This window comes from Falco punctatus, assembly GCF_963210335.1.
Source record: "Falco punctatus genome assembly, chromosome: 7".
NCBI classification, from domain to species: Eukaryota; Metazoa; Chordata; class Aves; order Falconiformes; family Falconidae; genus Falco; species Falco punctatus.
This window is the reverse complement of record NC_137587.1, coordinates 8,059,496-8,080,791: the sequence shown is the minus strand read 5'-3', so window position 1 is coordinate 8,080,791 and position 21,296 is coordinate 8,059,496. Positions and strand designations below refer to the sequence as shown.

The 21,296-nt window shown below is 48.9% G+C and overlaps 2 protein-coding genes across 4 annotated transcripts; one reads left to right on the top strand and one right to left on the bottom strand.

Moving 5' to 3' along the window:
* Positions 1-686: 686 nt before the first annotated feature.
* VIPAS39 (VPS33B interacting protein, apical-basolateral polarity regulator, spe-39 homolog) lies at positions 687-14,648 on the bottom strand. Of its 3 annotated transcripts, none has more exons than XM_080395273.1 (20): positions 14,518-14,648; positions 14,211-14,303; positions 13,675-13,774; positions 12,224-12,367; positions 11,226-11,264; positions 10,823-10,887; positions 8,166-8,222; positions 7,161-7,253; positions 6,482-6,515; positions 5,930-6,032; positions 5,814-5,841; positions 5,555-5,628; positions 4,920-4,995; positions 4,489-4,623; positions 3,902-3,943; positions 3,411-3,500; positions 2,928-3,014; positions 2,329-2,418; positions 1,900-2,004; positions 687-1,628 (listed from the first exon to the last, which is right to left on the bottom strand). In XM_080395273.1, exons 2-20 carry the CDS (start codon positions 14,301-14,303, stop codon positions 1,608-1,610), a joined length of 1,476 nt encoding a protein of 491 aa, XP_080251399.1. In that variant the 5' UTR covers positions 14,518-14,648; the 3' UTR covers positions 687-1,607. The 3 variants fall into 3 exon arrangements, with proteins under 3 accessions (XP_080251399.1, XP_080251398.1, XP_080251400.1); XM_080395272.1 differs by having other exon boundaries at positions 14,415-14,556; XM_080395274.1 differs by lacking the exon at positions 14,518-14,648 and adding an exon at positions 14,415-14,501 and having other exon boundaries at positions 14,211-14,326.
* Positions 14,649-14,691: 43 nt separating this feature from the next.
* On the top strand, positions 14,692-20,956 carry AHSA1 (activator of HSP90 ATPase activity 1). The gene is made up of 9 exons (XM_080395280.1): positions 14,692-14,832; positions 15,158-15,348; positions 15,523-15,605; positions 16,284-16,401; positions 18,066-18,154; positions 18,516-18,650; positions 19,432-19,533; positions 20,063-20,114; positions 20,546-20,956. Exons 1-9 carry the CDS (start codon positions 14,753-14,755, stop codon positions 20,716-20,718), a joined length of 1,023 nt encoding a protein of 340 aa, XP_080251406.1. The 5' UTR covers positions 14,692-14,752; the 3' UTR covers positions 20,719-20,956.
* The last annotated feature ends 340 nt before the right edge of the window (positions 20,957-21,296 follow it).

Sequence of the window (21,296 nt, the reverse complement as noted above, 5' to 3'; positions counted from 1 at the left end):
TCTAACTAATGTGTGCAAGTACTAATGTGAGCAGGAATGAAGAAGGGGGACCCAGACTCTTTTCAGTGGTACCCAGTGACACGAAGAGGCAGTGGGCACAAACCGAAATGCGAGAGGCCATCTGAAGTCAAGGAAACACCTTTTTGCTGTGAGGGTGGTCAAATTCAGGAACAGTTTGCCCAGAGGAGCTGGGTTGTCTCCAGCTGTGGAGATACTGAAAACCCAAATAGACACAGTCCTGGTCTGCCTGTTCCAGGTGACCCTGCTTGAGCAGGATTGGACTAGATCAAGAGGTGTCTTCTAACCTAAATGATTCTGTGAGGAAAAAAAAAAACCCCAAACACCAACAAAAAAAAACCCTGAAAGCACACAGCGCAGTAAGGAGGTTGGAACACTGCCCTCAGGCTGGTACATTGCTACACATAACCTTCACCTTTGTGTGACCACCCCCTGTGGCAGCAAACTCTCCTACAACATTAAAATTAATTCACTTGTGCTGATGGCATTGAAGGTGTGAAATAAGGTACCACTGCAAGCAAAGGCACACCATGGTGACACACACTGTGCTTTTCAGGACGTGAGAAAACACCCTGCATACTCACTTTGTCAGAGGTGTGATAAATTGCTCAGGATGAGCACACAGGGTGAAAAAGTGCTCTGTGTGGGAAGGAAATAAACAGCCCAAGGAGAAAGAGACAGCTTTATTTAAGGAATTGAAGTGAGGTCTGGAAGGATGAAGCCAGCAGTTGCCTGAGGAGTTGTGTTTCTAAGAAAGTGCAATTCATCCTTCCTGGCATAACACTCTCGGAGAAAAGAGCTGCTGGGGCCAGCAGGTTTGTGCCAGCTGAGAGGGGTCTCTCTTTGCGCTCCATCCAGCCCAGCAAGGCTCTGACCAGCTCCACACTAGGTGCATGTTCTTCCCTGATAACAGGATCTTCCAAGAGCTGCAGAGTGCCAGCACAAGGATACTGGCAGAGGCTGCTGTCCTGGCTCTCTGCAGGAGTGCGTACAACACTTCTTTTCCTAGGGTGAGCCAGAACAAACTAACACAAAATAAAAAAAAATAAAATAAAAAAAAAGGAAGTTTTAAGGTGCAGCTGGTCCTTTCCTTTCCCCCAACACGCTCTTCAATGCCGAGAGAACACAGTCCAGTAGGCTTTACTCCAGCCACAGCCATGACTGGTGATGCTCAAGCCAGCTTGAGTGTTAAAGGGACTGGTCAGCACTGTCTGGTGATGAGACCCACAAACGTGACTGACCTGTTCCTCTTGCAAGAATAAGCCCAGGCACCACTCAGAGCAAACGTAACCTTGCTGTGCCCAGCAACTTCCCTCCACAAACAAAAGTGAGCCAAGTTAAAGAGAATCAGATTCCAAAAAGAATCAACCCTGCTGGATCAGTACCATGGTTTCACTGGCTACATTGGAACAGTTGCCTTCACCCAGCCTGAATGCCACTGTCCCACAAGCCACAGGCACCCACTGTCACTGACAAACGTTGATCATGCAATGAGTAGTAACAAAGTTGCTCTCTTGGCACCGGACTGGGTTTTGCAGTTTCCTCTTTCACTGGCAAGGCAACGGCCAAGCAGGCTGCTTCACAGGTGCTCAGTTTTTCCATCGGATTTGCTAGAAGGAAGAACGAGACATGACTAATACCAGTGCTGGACACAGATCCCTCAGGGGCCAAGCTGTCAAGTCCCAATCCTTGACAAGGACAACCACGGCCAGAGGGTGCCGTTTCTATCAGTTTCAACCTTTGTTCCTACACTGAATGCAACTCCAAATGTAAGATTAGCTTCCCAGCAAGGACAAAAAGTATGTTGGACAGCCATGCCCTGACACCTAACCTACAGCCATTTCTGATGAGATTCCGGAAGAAAAAGCAGGTGTTTCTTACTGTGTTGTTGAGAACACTGTTTATCTTCTCCTCTTCTGCAGAGCCTCGTTCCACCTTGCATTTATATGCTGTCAGCTGGATGCGGTCCTTTAAATCCCTGTATGTCTAGACAAACAGCAAAACCAGCACTCAGCTGAGTGAAGAGGACACTTCTGCAGTTAGATGGTGCGTTGCCTGCAGACGAGCAGGGCAACTCTTCAATCCCCCCTCAAGTTCCCACCACAGCACAATTCCACAGCACAAATGCTAGGAGCCACTCTCCTAGCTCACTTGGTTTCCACTGGGAACCATATCACTGCTCCCAGGCCACAGGAATAAAAAAAACCCCAACAGGCACATAACAGCAGCAGCACATGGCAGAGCACAGGAAAGCTAGGGAGAAAAAGCAGGCTCTTGTCCCATCTCTTGACACACACACCAGGGACCTACCTCAATGACAACATCATGGCACTTGTATTTGGTGGCGAGGTTCAACCGCGTCTCCACATCCTCCACCAGGCGCACATACTCCTGTAGAACCTGTGAGAAGGAAGAGTGTCTCAGCTCCCTTCTGCGGGTACTCCTGACTCGTTCCCTCACCCTAGTCACAAAACCTTTCAAGGTTGCTGCTCACACAGACTTGACCCCTTCCTTCCTAAGGCAACAAGTGACTAGGACAAGACTGCTCAGGAGCCCAGAGGCAGTAAAGCTTTGCTCACAAAGGTCAGAGTCTTAGGCTACCTCACTCCTATGGATCAGGTTAACAGTTGCCAGCCAGGTTAAGCGTAAGAGAAGTTAATGCAGCAAACACAGGTGGCAATGCACTGAGAGACCTCCCAGACAACTCTAGGCCTGCTGTCCCTCTTGCAGCGAGACCTAGGACCCAGCCCTCACTACCATGCACAGTTCCTGTTGATGCTGCACCCACCTGGCAGAGCCAGCAGCTTGGCAAGCTGTTCTCCTGCTCCCAGCTAGGAAGCTTGGGGAACCGTTCCCACATCAAATCCCAACAAAGAGGAGGACGACATAACCGGCAGCTCCTTGCTCACCTGCACAGGAGCATTGTTCCTCTGCAAGATCTCCACCACCCGATGGAAGCCAATAGGTGCTTTCTTCTTGGTGTAGCCCAGCCAGTTCTGAAAGGAGAGCCAAACCCTATGTTAATCCTAAAGGGCAATCCCTCCAGACACAAGAACACGCTTTCCCCCTCGGTGTCAGCAACATATGTCACCAGCCACCACGTGCACCACTGGCAGAGCCCTTCATGCAGTGGCTGTGTAGCTTGGCTACAAACCCTTTGGTTACAGAGCACAAAGGTAGTCCCCTTCTCTGACCTTGCTGCTGCAGCCAAGCCAGGCTCAGCAGAGGTCTTACGCAGGGAGAGGAGGAACGTACTGCAACACGCTGCAGCAGAGGTGTTGGGCCCTGCTGAAATAAAACCAGTCTGTCCAGCAACTCCAGAACAACCCAGCTATCAGCAGTAGATATCAGTACTTGGCACCGAGTCCCCAGCAAGGCTTTCCGCAGCTCACCTTGGTGGTAAAGAGGGCATCCACATCATCCCAGGCTCGCAGCTTGGCACGGGCAGCCAGGGCAGTCAGCACATACTGCTTATCGGGAATCTGCAAGGCAGAAAGCTACGCTCAGAGCACTAGCACAGCTGAGAAGGCCTGCATGGGTTGGACAGGAACGGCATCTGCCCCCAGCCCTGTCAAGACCCACACCAACAGCTAAGCAAGGAGGTGAGATGCTGTCTAAGGTCAGGACCAGCACTGCAGAGAGCAGGAGGTGGGGGATCTGCAAGTGCTGCTGCAGCCAGGGTGCACCCAGTGAGAGCCTCCACATAGCTCGCACTTGCCTCTCTGAGCCTCCAGAATGGCTCTGCTCGAGGAGGATGCCATGCCCCCCTCCCCATCTCAGGGCTGAGCCCCTTGAACTCCTGGTACCCAGCCCCCTCGCTAAGTACAACTTGGCTGCCCACATTTTCCACTAGGGCTGCCACAACGACAGGAGACACACACACCTTAAATGTTTTCTTCAGGTTGGTCGGGCTGCTGAACGTTCCCTAGAGAGAGCAGACGGGTCAGTACAAACTCAGCAGGGCAGGCTGCAGGACAGGTTCAGACACCACTTTAAGGTATTTGCCATTTGCCTTGCACAGGGTGTATCTCCCCATGTTTTTACCGCTTTCTGCTCATATCAGTGCCACAGGAGGAAACAGCTGGCAGAAGAGAGCAACTACCCCACCTCATTAGCTCTTTGGTTTGGTTTCTTCTACATCTTCAGCTAGTGCACCTACTACAGCACTTCCAAGACCAGTATTGCGCACCTCAGCCTCACGGGATTAAGGGCCATAGAGATACAAGTGATTTCTAGGAAGCAACTCCCTGACAGGCTGTCCCATGTTGAATGTCCCACCTTAGAGCACAAAAGAAAACTCCGAACTTGTGCCAGACAGACAAGGGGAGCTGAGTTCCTCCAGGTCTCTCTGAGGGATGAAACAGGACCTCATACCCCTTCTTTCCTTAATATGCTCCATCTCAACCACCCCACACATTGAAGACTACAGGGATGAGATGTAACTCTTCTCTTCTCCCAGATCCTCCTCACCTCAGCCTCTGTATAGTGGTAGAAACAGGAATAGAAGAGGGTGGTCACTAGTGGCATGTTGAGAATTGAAGCCTTGCGAGGGTATTTCCGAAATATCTCAGACTGCCCAGCCATCTCCAAGTGCCGATCATTGGCCTGTGAAAGGAGGAAGACAGAGAGGGTAAACATGAGCCAGGGCAACTGCCTGACCTAGCTGCGGGGTACAGACCTGGGGAAAGTGTTGCAATAGCAATGCACAAGCACAACCTCAACACGACCTGAGACTTCATGGCTGGTATTCATCAGGTGTGCCTGGCACGGCAGCTTGGACAGCAGTTAAACTACACCAGCCAGGACCAGCTGGTTAGATCCAAAGTGGTACAAGTTAGGGACAGGTAGAGATCTCACAGCCAGTCCCGGTCACCTCCTGACCAGCAGGGAAGATTTCATACCTCAATGATGATCTGTCGCTCCAACAAGGTATAATGGTCTTGGATGTGGGAGGTATCCTCAGCTGAAAATGGCAGCCTGGCCAGACATGGAGGAAAGAGACACTGTCAGCAGCTCTTAATGCAGAACACTTTGAAGGATGCTCTTCTCTACCAAACATGCTCCCCACAGAGATGTGGGGAACTCCTCCCATTCTCCCCAGCCTGAGTGGCTAGTAGGTACTCATGCTCCTGCCCCACTGCCCTCTTCAACTGACCCTCTAGAGTCCTAGACAGTCTCCAGAGAAGGAAAAACTATGTGGCACCTCTTACAGAACAATCTAAAGCTGATGCTACCAATTCCCTCAAGTGCTCAGGCACCCAAGCTTTCATCCTTCACAACCTGAAGGGTCAATGATCAGAAGGTCCCTAAAACATCTTTGCCCCCAAGAAAGCCGCAAAAGCTGCTGGACTAGTCATCACCACAAATCCTTCCAAAGTCTACATTGTGTCCACAACAACCTACTCCCACTGAGGCAAAACCAGCACCAGCTTTCAAACTACAGAAGCTGTGTCACTGGGACAGACATCTGATTTTCTTTACTACCACCTTCTGCGAAGCACCCGCATCCCTCCCACCCTCTTGCGTTTTTTCTTACCCAATGCAGCCTTTCAGAAATTCCCTCCTTTTTTCTACATCCTGGATGTTCAGATGCTCCCGGTACTGGGACAGCTGGAGGGGGAGGGAAAAGAAGCACAGTCTGTTCTCATGGATTTGGGAGATACAGGACTTCAGAGGGTGAAACGGGGATGCCAAGCTCTTGCCTGACTACCAGACATCCTGCAACCAGCCTCCCTCGGCCCACCACACTCCCTCTTAACTGAGGAAAGGGAGCTTCTGCTCCTGGAAATACTCACAGCAACTTCCTCAGTCCTGTCTAGGAACCTGCAAAACAGAATGAGGAAGCATTAACTTGGAGACAGGTTCCTAGCAGTGCGCTCAGCCCTGCCACAAGACTGGGCAAGAGCCTCACCTGAGCAGATCCAGAAGCAACTTCTGCTCACCCGTCTCTTTGAGGAAATGGATCAGATGACACAAGGCCACCTGCCGCACCTCCAGCTCCCGAAACAAGATCTCTACAGGAGAGAGAGATACATACAGGTGAGTAAAGCAAGCTGGCACTACCAAGCCAGAGAGGGCTAAGCACAGTGCATGGAGTTACAAGCCATTGGCAGGACTCAATAACCTTATCCCATCTCAAAGCACAGCCTTGGAGGCTAGAGCACAGGAGAAGGGCCCGTTCACCAGGCTGCCAGCTGAATTCACAGCAGTGTATTACCCCTACAGATTCATTTTCATTCACCCCATCACCACTACCATGTATCACTGCTTAAAGCACCTCTTGGGACCTTCGTGGGCATCATCATCCCCCCTCCCATATTACAGTTGCTGCAAAAATATTTCATGCTCAGCTAAGTAGCAATATCCCACATGCTCTCTTTGTGACTTTCACCCTGCCAAAGAACTAGCTGCTCTGCCCTTAACTAAAACACAGTATAGAAACCCTGGCTGCAGTCACACTTACCTCTCCTTAGCGTCCGTTTCAGGAATATCAGGACCTGTGAGCACAGAGAGGCAGTCTCAGCTGAGCAGATCAGTCTTCACCAGAATTAAGAGACAGCAAAATGGTCAAGGCCTGGGGAAGCTTTTGCAAAGGGCCTCTAGAGACACAGCTCTTACAGCACTGAACTGAATTCTACTGCCCACTAGACACTTGCCACAGCTGTCTGGAAGCCTGCCCAAGCTTCTACACTGGAGCTTAGATAAGCGAGACCAAGATTTAGAAAGAAAAACCTTTCCATGAGAGTTCTGAGAGGTTAAAAAGACCTGGATGAGGGAAGCTTTGACACAGTCCCATTTGCTGCCTGATGTTTTGGAAGCCAGATAAGCTGGAGAGGCCCCTCAAATCTTCTGTGCTGCAATGAGCAAATTAAATGTCAGCCTTCAAGAAGCTGCTGCAAAGATCCGTAAGGCTGAAGCATCAGATTCCTTGTTATTAACCTGACATGAATTCTCCAGGGTGGCAGGAAAGCCAGCAGGAATATGGAACTTCCCAGTCTTAAGCTTTGATACTTTCCATTAACTTTTTGGTTTGAAGTAAAGAACAACCCCCTATCTTGCAAGATTAGGTGGCCAACTGACTACGTTCACATAAGCACGCTCTGTGGGGTCACCCAGAAAGTCCCAGCCCTATATGGACTCACAGCTGTAATGACATTCCCATCGTGCCCTGCCACAGCTTCATCCAAGAGCACCAGCTTGTCCTGCAGGGAGCGAAATCTCTCTAGAGAGCAGATCTGGAGATAGAAAACGTGTAAGTAGGCATAAGGGGCATAAGGGACATCAGGCAATCTGCAGGCTGAAACAGCCCCCAAGGTACTACTTATTCTTCCCCCATGAGTCTTTCAGCAATATGAATAACTGCCCTCCCAACCAGTGGAGAACTTCTATGCTACATGCTGCACGATCCCTGGGAATCTGTCCACAGGGGTTGCAGAGTTAGCCCGAATTACTGCCCAGGCTAGGACAGAAGACACCGTACATTCAGCACAAACACCCTTGTAACGAGGCAAAACTTCCCTGTGCACCACAAACCACCAAAGGAGGAAGGAACTCTACAGGGCCCTTTCAACAGAGGAGACCAGAAAAATAGAGTTGTAAGACTTCCTCCCTTCTTCTTACCCCGTAACTGTGGCCTCTTTCAGCCTTTAGTTCACCTCAGCCTTTGAGAAGACACATGCAGAGTAAAGCCACAAGCTCCCTATATGCTTACTGCAAAGTGAGGCAGCCAAGACGAAGATTTCAGAGTAACCAAGATTGTTTCTTTCTCCCTCCATTTGCCACCAAGAAGGGAAGTAGAGCCCCACACCCTTGGATTTTTTTCCATAAACCCAGCCCCAAGAAGCACAAAGGGTACAGAGGAACACAGCAGTACAGATACCTCCCGTCAGAGCCTAGCTGAGGTGATGACTCAAGTAAACAACGCAACAAAAGCCTGAAGGTCTCCTGCAGCTCCTGAGCTAGTGTGATGCCAGCACTGCCACCCGGCACAGCGGCACACAGGCAGGGCACTGTCCCTGCGGGGAGCTGCAGGCAACACGGATCCCCTCCCTACTCCCAGAACAGCCAGGAGCATAGGGAAGTGTAAAGCAGTTTAGGAGCACTCACCCTCCGACTCTTGCAAGCAGGTGCAAGTGGAAAGGCCTTACCTTGCCCCTCTGCATTCGCCTGACCGTATCCTTAGGGCTCCAATCACTGCTGTAATCCTGCCACAAGAAAAATAAAGAGCTCTTGAGCCCCAAGAGGCCAGATCACACCAGCAGTCCCCAAGCTGCTTTCCACCCACTTGTGCTGGATCAGAGTGACGGCCCATGTGTAGCTTCTCAGACTTATCATTCAGCTGCTCTAGGGGAGCTGTTGGCAGGATGTGTCCCTACAGCGTTCAGGTGCAGATGCTGAGCCCTCAGACTGTGCGTGCTGGTGGGAAAGGAAGATAGAGGCTCAGATGCAAACACAGAGTCTTTCTATTGCCCCAATAAGGTCCATCATCGTATCCTTTATAAGCAGTACATTTCACAGGTTGTCCTCCTCATAAATTAAAGCTCCGATGTTGCTTTCAGAAGGACAAACAAAATACACGCAAAACCAACAATCCCAAAACTGAGGGGAAGGAGTCAGTTTCTTGTTACAATTCAGACAGACTTCTGCTGGTGAGCCTTCCACAGCAGCACGGACTATGCAGGAACAACAAATTCAGGCAACCGCCCTGGAGAGTCATACAGGACTAGCACAGTGTGACAAGAGCACTGAAGCCTGGGGCAAGGCCATCTTAAGGTAATACGCTACCACTGCTGCAATGACCAAAGCTCTTCCCCAGCAACCACTAGGATCTGGAAGCACTGGATAAAAAGTGGCAGCAGCCTGAACCGCTCCTGAACTCAGAACCCAAGAGGGCAGCCAAATTTCTGTAAGGCACTTCAGCCAGCAGTTGTAATTCAGCCTTCTGCCTGAGAAGAGCCAAAGAGAGTAACCAGAACCAGCTCTGAGGACACTGAATTTTAAGTTCACTGAAGATTTATTAAAAACCCCAATCTAATGAAAAGAAGGATTAACCCAGTCCTATTAGGGGATCACTGCACACAAGCCTCTCAAGTCAACGTATAGCTGAGTGTCAGAGCATCCTGAGCACCAGGGTTCCCTCCAGTTCCTCTGCCCAGAAGCATCTCCTCAGCCTGTCACTGTCAGGGCACTAGTTCAAAGCTGACACTAATTTTCCCTTCTTTGTTCCACCCCACTTACAATACTCCTACCTGCTTTTAAGGAGCTGTACAGCCTCTCCCTTTCCTGCTTCACTGCCTCTGCAGGCACAGAATGGAACACAAGAGGGCACATTTATTTCTCCTGCTGTGCTTTCAGGAAGTGATGTCTGTTAGATTATGTGATTAATAGCTAATCGACATAAACACATCAACCTGGTGAGGATCAGATGGCCAAGGACAGATGAAGAAAACCTAATCAGGGCAATCTGAGCACACTGACTCGGCCACTCCTCCCCACCAGCAAATGAGACAGATTAGGTCACTATCCGTTGCATAAAACCCTCCTGAGATCAGTAAACCAAAGAAACTTTCCCCAAACAACATGCAACCCTAAAGAGGCACAGGACTTAGTATGGGATGCAAGGGCATCCTGGGATGTTTTAAAAAGGTTGTGTAAACGTGTGAGGCTTGTTATGGCAGTTTACAGGAAAAGACAAAAAGCAGAGAAAGGGATGGATCGAAATGAATTGGGCAGGAACAAGCATGGGAAAACAGGGAAAACAGGCCACAGAGCGCCAGCCAAGTGGAAACAAGTGACTAGTTAGTGTGCCTGTCTGACTGAGCCCAGCAATAGATCAGTGCAGTCTGTGTTACATTCTCACTAAATTCTGTATTTAACTACCTTCTGTGTGGGTGGGCTCTCTGTTCCCAGTTCATGTGAAAGCGAGTAAACTTCAAGCTCAACCAGCCAGTGAGTAGAACAAACAATCTACCACGAAGCAGAATGGGACCATGAACCCTAGGGACTCAAGGGTCCAGGTGCCAGCAACTAGAGGAGACTGAGGTCTGGAATTCAGCTACAAAACAAACTGGTTGTCTAAGACCAGCTGCTGGAGAGACCCATAGAGCATGCATATGTTCCACTAGTGGAACTCAATCCTGGTCAACCAGAAAGGAGGCTGGGGATCAGGCTTGAGTGCGGTGCATTTACATGTCTGTTGGTAAAGGCATTGGCTTCTGTCTGCGTTAATCCATGTGGGCAGCTGTGTGAATACGTGCTCGGTCCTGTTACTGGCTGGACCAGGGGGCATGTAACTACAACATCACACCTAGCAGGAGGAATCTACCCACTCCCAAAATCCACTAGTTTCTGCAACACCTAACACTGCCTATGTGGGAGAACATTCCTGCCAACTGGAACTCTATCTCTGTGCAGCTCCCTCTGTGCTGTCCCAGCGATTCATGAACAAGAAATTTAGAAGCCTTTAGATTTAAAAAATTTGAAAGCACACATGATGGCAGTTCACCTGACCCAGCGTGAAAGCAGTTTACAGGCAAAGCACTATATAGAAATCCTTTTCACAAAAGACTGCTGGGCCATTTGTTAGCAGGAGTAACGAAGACCCCCAGCAAGGCTCCCTATTTTTGAGCAAAAGCAGAGAACACCTGAATTACTGCGAGGCTGCATTTTGCAGCTCTCTATCCTATTCCCTGCATTGCCCTCTGCTGTCTGAAATAGTGATTAATCACCTTCCGTGAAACCAACACAGTCGAAGTTCTCCTGGCAGTACTCTGATCTCAACACACTACAAACACAAGCTGCTCACCTTGTACTCAGCTTTCGGTCTGCGCAGCTCTGGGGCATAGTTTTTAACTCCTGTGTCAGAGAGGGCTGAGAGGGAAAGGCAAAGCTGAATAGCACATCAAAATCCCAATTCACACCCACTTCCAAAACAGCCCTTTGCTTGGTTTTCGTCGTAGAAGACCCAAACTCAAGCACCAAACAGCAATACAAAGCTGCTCTAAACCCAACAGTTGTCAGCTGTCCATAAGCAGATCACCACAAACCATCTGGCCAACTCTTTTCATTTCTTTGCTGAATGACTTTCAGGCAACCCATGATTCAGTTTCTGCTACATAAGGAAGATGACACTTCTCCTTTTTTTGGACATGCTTTGGTTTACATAAATCTGCACCCCTCCCAAAATGAGGCAAGGATTCAAAACTTACCATCTGAAAGGGACTGGAAACTTGGAAGTCTGTTTCGTCCTGAAATCAAAACAACCACTCGTGAGAGACTGTCTCTTCCCCAGCAAGATCTCTTGCAGAGGGAACACAAGCCTAGACGGCAAGCCAGTGTGCTATAGCCATGCCACTGTAGAACAAGCCACTCTGTACAGTGATTCACACTATGCCAGCACAGCCACGGCTCACCAGCTTGCAGTCGAAGGCTTTGAAGTTGTCTGTGGCATCACGAACCATATCACACCCTGGCCCCATCTGCCCTCTTGTTGCTGAGGCCAGGAGAGGTTAGAGAGCCTAAATTCACTCATCTACCTGCAGTGCAGAGGCTCAAGCACACACACTGCTCAGTCCATGGCAGCACGAACAGCTTCTCTCACCAGAGCTGTGATGTGGATGTCTTTTGTTATCACTGTATTACCAAAGCTGAGAGTAAAAAACCACCCCAGAGAAAAAGTAAAAGCTGCTTTGTTGTCCGGCTGTGAGACAACAGAGCTGAACTCTTGCAAGCTGTGTAAGCCCCCCCATGGCCTGCTGTGCAGATCCCCCCATAACCAGCTATGCTACCAAGCTGAACCAACTACAACATCAACAGCAGCCAGCTGAGCTCCAAATAAAGGACAATCAACCTGTCTTCTCTATGGTACTGAAGATCAAATGAGGGATCACATGGGTCAAGCCAGTTCCTTTGCAGGCTGCTCTTTTCCACCATGCAAACGGATTGCTGTACAGTGCTGTGCTCTACCTTGCTGTTCTGTGGAACCTGGCTTTTAAGAAGCCATAGTCTCCAAAGCTCCCTCCCATACTGTCTGCACAAGGCAGTCTTCAATTTCTGACCAGTAAGAGATACACTCGCACACTGAAGAGAGATCAGAGCTTCCCTGCTTTGCAATACACTTAAGAGAAAACGGTTTACACAACACAATTGCCCCTTAAGGCTCTTGAGGGAAAAGCCATTTGTCCATACTGTATAAGAAGAACCTCACCTTTGAATAGGCTGCTTAGGGAGTAGGAGGAAACTTGCTTGGGAAAAGCAGCATAGGAGGAAGAGCCCTTCTGTAGGCTGGAGTCTCGGCTTTCCAGCGAGCTAGTGCTGCTGGAGGCTGTCTCTTTGATTGACCAGGAGATACCTATGTGGAGACAAAGGTCATTTATAACAGAGAAAGAGAAAACCAGTCTGTAAAGAATGATCTTATGTTAACAGCAGCAATGTTACCAAGCGTGTCCTGGTCAGTTCTGCAGTAGCACATGCTGATAACTTGGATGCTCAGCACTAAGAAGATGCAGTGTACAGAATCCCAGGTCTCATGTAACACAGCTCATTAAACAGTTGCACATTGCCCTCCACAAATGGTTGATTTCAGCAATGTCGTACAGCTGATTATGGCTTATACAAAAAAATGCACAGACCACTCAACACTTATGTGCTGTTGCATAGGATAAAGCGTAACCCTTGCTCTAAAGGTACAGAACAAGACAGAGAATCCCTGGTTTACCTCAAATTACAGCAGCATAAAGAGCATACCTTCATGAACACTGGAAAACTGAGATAGCTTTCCTCCTCACACAGACAAAACAGCTATCAATATGCATATGCTGCTAGCAACAATGAATATGTCTCCCTCCTGCTTGTTTGAGACACAGTTTTCCCTTCTTTTCACGCTGCTGCACAACACACACATGGTAGGACAGGGTGATAGAGCAAAAAAGCCGATAGGTAGAGACCTTGGGTAGGAAAAGAAATGGTATGAACCAGAGGGAGGAGCTACAGCATAAGACAAAAAGAACAGAGTCTTTGAAGGTCTTCTAGGTAATCCAAATGTCATTTTTCACTGCTTGATATGGGCTAGCAAGTGCCACATATTCTGTGCGTCACGAACTCCAAAGTGCAGGAGACAGCATCATGTCTGGGTCACAAGTTCACTCCCATCATCACTAGAAACGTATTTGCTTAATGCTTACAATTCCCTTTCAAACTTCAAGCTTAAGGGCCAACCTGTAAACACACAGTTAGCCTTGCAATAAGTTAAAGTGCTGTGAGGAGAAAGCAGAGAACTTTAAATGGTGCCTTTTCAGGCAGCAGCGTAAGGAAACGATCACCTAGAATCCTGCAGGCCAGTTGAGCATGACGAATATCAAGCCATAACCTCCAAAATATCTGCTCTAAGCTGGGCTACATATTGAGAAACACAGTGAGTTCCCTCCACTTGTCTGCATGCCATCGCTTTATGTAGTTTGGGCTTCTGCTCGCTCTCTTTTCAGTGGAACCACACAGGTAAAGCAAGTGGCTCACAATGTGACCTGAGGAGACTGGAATTAAAGATGAAGGATTAGACAGTAAGCAGTACTCCTGACCTCAACTAAACAACGTGACCTAAGCTGTAATTTTAAACTCCCTCTGTCTCCAGGATAACTTTTTCGGTACTCCTGCACTTACTTCCCACAGGTTCTCCGCTCCAGCTGACCCTCTCAAGGTCGTCATCATCATCATCGACGATATCCCGAAGGCTATTCACTGCCCGTTTGGATTCCTTTAGCTACGGACAAAAGAAAGGGCTTGTATAAAGACCATCAGTGTCGCAGAGTGTGTTCTGTTTCTTACTACCTTGAAACGATCCCCCTCAGAGCTGTGAATACAGCTTCTTCAGCTTCCACCGCCTCTTTCGGAGAAGGTACTTTATGCCAGTGGGTGTTCAGCAGACACAGGAGCCATTCCTCACCCCGGGAACCCGAATGCCACCGGCACTGACAGCTCAACCGGCAGGAGATGCAGTTTGGTGCCCGGGCAAGGACCCACGCTCCTAACGAGATTTCGGTTTGGCTACCGTGGGGGCCGAGCCAGGAGCCCTCAGCGGCCACCTCAGAGGGCAGGAGGCAACATCCCACCCACCCAGGAGGCGCAGCCCCCCGAGGCGCTGGCTAGGGATGGGGCGCGGGTGGGGCTGCCCACGGGGTTGGGGGGTCAGACCCTACCTGTGACAGCTCGTCATCCTCATCGTCGAAGGTGAAGGCCCGGAACTTGGAGCTGTGCCAGTACTCCTCCTCGTCCGCCCTGGCCCTGCTCATCTGCAACGGAACGCAGCGGCTGCCTGGGGTGGGGGGCGGGGGATCGCCACCCCCCGGTCCCGCCGCCCCCCGGCCCCGCCCCCGGCCCCGCCGCCCCCCGGCCCCGCTCACCTCCCCGCGCCTCCCCTCCCGCGCCGGGCACCGCCAGCGCAGGGCCGGGCCGGGCCGGGCAGTCCCCCCGCCGGGCCGGGCCGGCGTCCCCCCGCTGGCGCACTACGAGTGCCGGCGTGCCCCGCGCCGTCGGCTCCGGGGCGGGGTGGCGGGGCCGGCTCCGGGAGCGCCGGCGCCAGCGGGAGGCCGCGGGGCGGCGGAACCAAGGAGGCAGGCGGCGGCGAGGCGGGGGGGAGGCGCCGGAAGGGACCGTGCCGGAAGCCGGGAGGTGGCGCGGCGGCCGGCGGTTCTAGCAGTTTCCACGGGCGGTCGGTGCGGCGGAGGCGGCGGCGGTCCCGATGGCCAAGTGGGGAGAGGGAGACCCGCGCTGGATCGTCGAGCAGCGGGCGGACGCCACCAACGTTAACAACTGGCACTGGTGAGCGGGGCTGCCCGCCCGGCCGGCCGGCGCCGGGGCCCACCCGGCAGGGCCCGCTGCCCCGGGGGGGGGGCGGCCGGTGCCCCGGGGAAGGGCTCTGCCCGCGCTCCCCTGTGTGCCTGTTGGTGCTGGGGGGGGACGGGCTGGTGTCCCGGGAAGGCCCCGGCGTGTGTGTGCGTGGCCTGTGTGGGGTCCCCGTGGATCCCCGTGTGACCCTCCGTGTCCCTGTGTGTGTCGGGCCCGGCCAGGCCAAGGCTGGATCGCCCCAGCGCGTGCTGGCGGTGTGGCCTGGCCCAGGTTCTCACGGTGCCCGGTTCTCTCGCAGGACAGAGCGGGATGCCTCCAACTGGTCCACAGAGCGGCTGAAAACTCTCCTCCTGCCTGTCAGGGTGGAGGGTGAGGAAGGGGCTTGTGAGGTGACAGAAGTGAGCAAGCTGGAGGGAGAGGCCTCCATTAACAACCGCAAAGGGAAACTTATCTTCTTCTATGAGTGGGCTATCAAGCTGGCGTGGACTGGTGAGTGATGTTCTCCCCTCCTATTTCAAGGCCAGAGTCAAAGTGTAAGATTAAGGATAAGGATACTTATTTGGGAAATAACAATAAGAGGAAGTCTTGTCTTGTGATACATCACAAGTCTGGTTCTTATCAGAGTAAGAAATACTGATCTGAACAACATGATTGTAATTGCAGGCACCTCAAAGACAGGTGTGAAATACAAAGGTTACGTGGAGATTCCTAATCTCTCAGATGAAAATGACATCGATGAAGTTGAGGTAAGCACAGCTAAAGGCTAATACTGCTGGCTGTATGGTTGTTCTAACAGGAATCCTCACAGCGTTAATAGTTCCTTCTATGTTACCTTTTTTTAGAGCATTTGCGTAGAAATTTTAGTGTTAGAGACTGCTTAAGTTAATAGAATCATAGAGTGGTTTGGGTTGGAAAGGACCTTAAAGATCATCTAGTTCCAACCCCCTTCCGTGGGCAGGGACACCTTCCACTAGACCAGGTTCTCCAAGCCCTGTGCAGCTTGATCTTCAGTGCTTCCAGGGGTTGGCCATCCACAGCTTCTCTGGGCGACCTATTCCAGTGCCCCGCCACGCTCACAGTAAAGAATTTCTTCTTTAATATCTAATCTAAATTTTCCCTCTTTCAGTTTCATACTGTTACCTCTCATCCTGCCACTGCATACCCTGCTAAGGAGTCCCTTCCCATCATGTTGTATCTTTACCAAATTAATTCCTGCCTTCTAGATGTAAGGGCTCTATAGCACTTGAAGGTGTCTAGGTACATGCATACATTACTGTAGGCTGAGAGAGATAAAGTGAAAGATTAATAAAACTGCACTGCTGCTTGTGAAAGTTTGGCCAAAGTCTAACTGTGATGTTGAATTGAGTATTAAAAGGACCGTGCAAGTATGGCCTTGTTAATCAGCACGTGCCCTCCTTGTTTAGATCCATGTCAGCCTTGCCAAAGATGAGCCTGACACTAACTTGAAGACCCTGATGAAGCAAGAAGGTGCAAAAAAAATTAGAGATGCAATGAAAACTTACATCAGTACTCTCAAAACAGGTATGTAACTGAGAGGGAGAAGTGTTACGGGAATCCATATGAGCTAATGCTAAAGAAGGGATGGGGGTAATGGGAGTGAATATCAGTCTTCACCTCACCTTGACGGGAAGGTGTCAGAGCAACAATACCAACTTTTCTGTCTCTTGATAATGCTTAGCATTTGGTAAGAAGCACTTCTGTCTGTAGGCACTGTAGCACAACCCAGAAAGACTATTTTTAGTGATAACCCAATAATAAACAGCATTTTTGGATTTATGTTTTAAAACTGAGAATGCCCTTCATATGCTGAAGGTCAGCTAGAGAGAAATTGAAACCAGTATAAAATGTGTTTGCTACCTCAGTGACGTAGTATCAGTCGCTGCATGTGGCCCAACCTTTAGTTTTCATATTCCCTTGGAAGGTGGTATCTTCTCTCTAGGTTGTTGTGTTTTCTCTTTTGCCGTGCTAGTAAAGGCATCTAGTGTTCTTTGGATTTGAGAGTAACTGACAACTGGATATAGCTCTGCAGGTTTTGTTGGTGTCCTTGAATAAGCTGTCTCAGCTTCCAGGTCAAAATTATCTTTTTTTAGGAGATAAATCTGATTCCAGCAGTTGTAGTTAAATCCGCATGCTTTTTGAGTTTGGCTTTGCTATCTAGTACAGACTGGGGACCCTACAGTTGCTTTTTATATCCATTTACCTGTATTGTGCTACACATGCTTAGATATTCAGCTTTTGCTAAGTACAGACCACCACTGGTTGCTGGTTTTCTGGGGTCAAATTTCTGTACCCTTGCTTTTTTTCCAGGTGTTCTAGTGTTCAGGGTGGGAGATGCAGTCACCCAGTGGAAGATGAGAATGTTATTCAGGAACAACTATGATCTTGTGGGCTGGAGTAAATAAGAATAGGTGGGAACTAAGTATTGTGGGATACAAGATTGAATGCATGTAATAAAATTCTGCTATGTAATGGAGTTTTGCTAGATTGAACAGATGAAGGGGAACCCTGATTTATAATTGGTAAAGGCAGAAGTGATAGAGCTGGAGAAAAAGAAAACATGATGCTGAAAGAGGCTGAAACTTCTGGTGGAGTTATAAAAGTGCTGGTGTTGCTGAACAGGGCACGGGAGAGACTTCCCCTGGGTTTTTGTGTTTAGTCCTGGCATCTGGTGTCAAAAAAGATAAATCAAAGAAGGAGTCAGAAGTAATTTTATTCTGTACTACAATGATAGGAGAAATGGGAGAGCCAGTCTGAAAAATGGAAGGGCTTGGTTTGGTTTGTCTAGACCAGCAAGATCAGAGTATTTGAGATGTGACTGCTCTTTATATCAGAGAGTGAGAGGGGGGAAAAGTTACGTAAGTGTAAGGCTAACATTAATATGAGAGCAACATGTAGAAGATAGTGATTGGTATTCTAGGCTAGGAAGAGGAGGTAAATTCCTAATTGTTAGTGTAGGCAGGTTCGGATACAGTCTTCAGTGGAGAGTAGTTGAGGGCAAGAAGAATTAATTGCTTGTAAAAAAAAAAAAAAAGTTCCTTTTACTTTTTTTTAACTGTTTCAAGTTGTGGGCACTAGCAAAAGCAGGCAAAAAACCAGGAAACCCTTCTGATTGTGTATTTCAAAGAATAGTTAAAAGGTTTACCTGATCTTTTATTAGTTTCATGGGTGCATTCCTGTCTTTCCAGAATTCACCCAGGGCATGATTTTGCCCACAGTGAATGGTGAACACATGGAAACAACACCTCAGGTGGCTCCTAAAGCGGAAGACCGCAAGGTAAATAAAACTGTGCAAACATGCTTTGGGATCTGTGAAGAAAAGTACACAATATTAGATTCCAGGGCTTACAGGAGCAACCTATGCTATTTGTAGGATAAATGTATGGAGGAATTGGCAGTCTGTGGTGTAGGCCTGACTGTTTCAATTTGCAGCACGTGGTATTTCTTAATTCAAGCAGGGTCATAAATGTGCTTTTTATACTGAAATACAGTTGTACCTAATTACATCTTTACCAAAGGCCTTAGGTTTTTCTCTTGGATATGTGATCCGCTTGTTGATTTTATTTATTATTATTTTATTATTATTATTTTGGTGAAAAAAAGTATGTGTATGTATGTTTTGCTTGTTGTTTTGTTAGATGGCTGCCAGCAGTGGCACTGCCACGTCGCAGTCCAAATCCATAGGAGTCAAGATCCCTACATGTAAGATCAGCTTGAAGGACACCTTCTTAACATCTCCAGAGGAGCTCTACCGGGTATTTGTTACTCAGGAGGTAATGCCAGGCTTGTTCTGAGAGTTGTTCTTTGCACACAGGAGGTTGTTTCTAAAAAGCTTTTTAAGGCATTCTGTAGGACACTCACAATCCATGAGAATGGGGTAAGAAAGCCGGTCTGCAGTTGCTTAAAGCTCCCGTGTGCGTCTTTTCACACAGTTGACAAGAGAGGATTAATGCCAGCCAGAAGCCAGTGCCAGACTGCTGTCAGCACCTATCTGTAGGTGTATCCCTTACTGCATGTGGTCAGATCTCTTGGGATTTACAGTTGTGTGCTTGTTGGTTTTGGTTTTTTTTTTCATTTTAAGGTTAGGCGCTATCAAAGCGTACTTCAGAAGTAGCTTCCCCTGTCCTGCACACTATTATATGGTTTAAGAAGAGAGAGCAGCATTGTATCGTTATTTAAACATGGTCTTAGTCTTTTGCTCCTCCCCTCCCCCCCCTTTTTTTTTTAAAGGGGGCGGCAAAAAATACCACCTTTTCTTAGAACTAGGTTTCATAAAGAAATAAACAGAGTAAATCAAAGTGTGGCTTACAGAACACTGCATAGGTTACGAAAACTAGGGGTTCTTTTCCTTTGGCAGGCAGAATGCTGCTGTAGTGGCGATAACCTTGCTTTGCTGGCCAGGACAGGGGTTTTGTCTTTTTCTTGATGAGGACCTTACGCTATTGACTTAATGTCGTCTTTCAGAGCTTTTGTAGCTGGTTGGGAGGCATCGGGCAGCAAGTTTGCAACCAGATAGTGTCAAGTAATACAGGTCTCCTCCTGAATTCTTTTCAGATGGTCCAAGCTTTCACCCATGCACAAGCTGCCTTGGAGGCTGACAAAGGAGGCAAGTTTCAGTTGCTGGATGGCAGTGTCACGGGAGAGTTTGTTGACCTAGTAAGTACTAACCAGTGCAGGTGTGTCTTGCTCAGGAGCAACCTTCTTATTTTTGAGGTATCAATTCTGTAACAGTGCTTCAGTTAGCTAATTGCAGGGTTCTGCCTGGTGCCCAATAATTATCTCTAATCACTGTGGCTACTGAACTGTTCCTTATAGTATGGATTAATGTATGGGACTTCAGGCTGGGGAGAAATCTGGTTGCGAGTCATGCATCTGCCCTGTCTTTGTGTGATTTTACTTATTTATTAGGGGTTGGAGGGGTGTTAAAGATAGTAACTGACCCTTTCCTTCTTTGGCCCTCTTGCCACTGAAGTCTTTTGGACAGGGACGCTGTCTCAGTGTTTGGGGCCATACTATGGCCTACATTCCTAGAAGAGGAGCAGAAAGGATGCTTAAAATTGTTTCCCTCTGTGTGTGTTTCTCAAGGGGTCTCTTAAGGCTTCAGATCAACACAGTTCTAGTTATTTTCTATTAGACTGCAGGATTTGCAAAAAATTACTACTCAGTCTCTCTCTTTCTTTTCAAGGTCCCTGAGAAGCAACTTGTTATGAAATGGAGATTTAAATCTTGGCCAGCTGGTAAGTAGTCCAAAAATGGACTATGGTCTTACAGCCTTGCCTGTGTTTGAAGAATTCCAGCCCCACTTGTCAGAGCGCACTCTGGCTCATGAGTGGGGAGCACGTGGGTGTTCTGGGAGCTGCACCAGCCATACCCCACCTTCATATCCCACACAGTCAGGTCAGAATCATCAGCCATGGTTTAGAGCAGCAGCCAGGGATTAGGAACAGCTTGCTCAGCTGTGGCTGCAACTGCCTCAAACCCCGTGAAGAGGGAGCCCTCTCCCCCCTCTCTCTCTGAGGAACGCCTGCAGCTGTCATAAATAGATCCTCTGGAAAGGATCCCAAGGAGTCTTTTCAGTGGTGCCATGTGAGAGGAGGAGCAGAGTAGCTCCTTGGGGCAGCATATACTATACTACACACTGTTGAGAGATTTGCTTTGGTTCCTCCAGGGCACTTTGCAACAATTACCTTGAACTTCACTGACAAAGGTGGTGAGACGGAGGTGTGCTTGGAAGGCAAGGGCATTCCTGCCAGTGAGGAGGAAAGAACAAAGCAAGGCTGGCAGCGCTACTACTTCGAGGGCATTAAACAGACATTTGGCTATGGCGCCCGCTTGTTTTAATACTGGTTGCTGGGAAGGCTCTGCCTGAAGACTCTGCCACATGGACTGATACATTTTTCACCTGTCCCTTTCTAATCTTGGCCCTACTGCTGAGTAAAGTGGGATGACAGGTGATGAGGAAGGCCATTGAGCAGCACCACTTTCAGTCCCTCACTGCTTTGTGCATGTCTCATGCTGCAGGGGATTCTCTTACATGTACATACTTCTATTGCTAAATAAACCTAACTTAAAAAAAACACCATGGAACTTGTGTCCTCACATCGGCTTGAGTTCAAAGGGTTGGTCAATAGGCTGAGGGGAGGGATCTGTCTGGAAAAACACTGATCAATGAGGAGTGCTGATCCCGATGTGATTTACTTCTCGCTTCTGGGGGAGTGGAGAGTATGAGCTTGATGCAGTTTTTAGTTTGAGCAGCTGCTCATTTTCTCTCTGCTTTTGATCTGCCGCTAGTAAATGTTTCAAACCCTTCCCATTTCTGAAAGGATCCAAGATCCTGTTCAAGCTGTCCCTCTCCTCCTTTGCACATCTCCTTCAACACAGTCCTTTCTTAGACAGCGGTAGCCTGCTCTACAAGAATG

What these genes read in the sequence shown, in the direction of transcription:
- AHSA1 (XM_080395280.1), top strand. Translation starts at nt 14,753, where the DNA reads ATGGCCAAGTGGGGAGAGGGAGACCCGCGCTGGATCGTCGAGCAGCGG. An exon ending in CTAAAGCGGAAGACCGCAAG is followed by an intron (nt 18,155 to 18,515) that starts GTAAATAAAACT and finishes TTGTTTTGTTAG; the next exon opens with ATGGCTGCCAGCAGTGGCAC. An exon ending in ATTTAAATCTTGGCCAGCTG is followed by an intron (nt 20,115 to 20,545) that starts GTAAGTAGTCCA and finishes TGGTTCCTCCAG; the next exon opens with GGCACTTTGCAACAATTACC.
- VIPAS39 (XM_080395273.1), bottom strand. Translation starts at nt 14,303, where the DNA reads ATGAGCAGGGCCAGGGCGGACGAGGAGGAGTACTGGCACAGCTCCAAG. An exon ending in CCTAAGCAGCCTATTCAAAG is followed by an intron (nt 11,265 to 12,223) that starts GTGAGGTTCTTC and finishes TTTTGATTTCAG; the next exon opens with GACGAAACAGACTTCCAAGT. An exon ending in GAAACGGACGCTAAGGAGAG is followed by an intron (nt 6,033 to 6,481) that starts GTAAGTGTGACT and finishes TCTCTCCTGTAG; the next exon opens with AGATCTTGTTTCGGGAGCTG.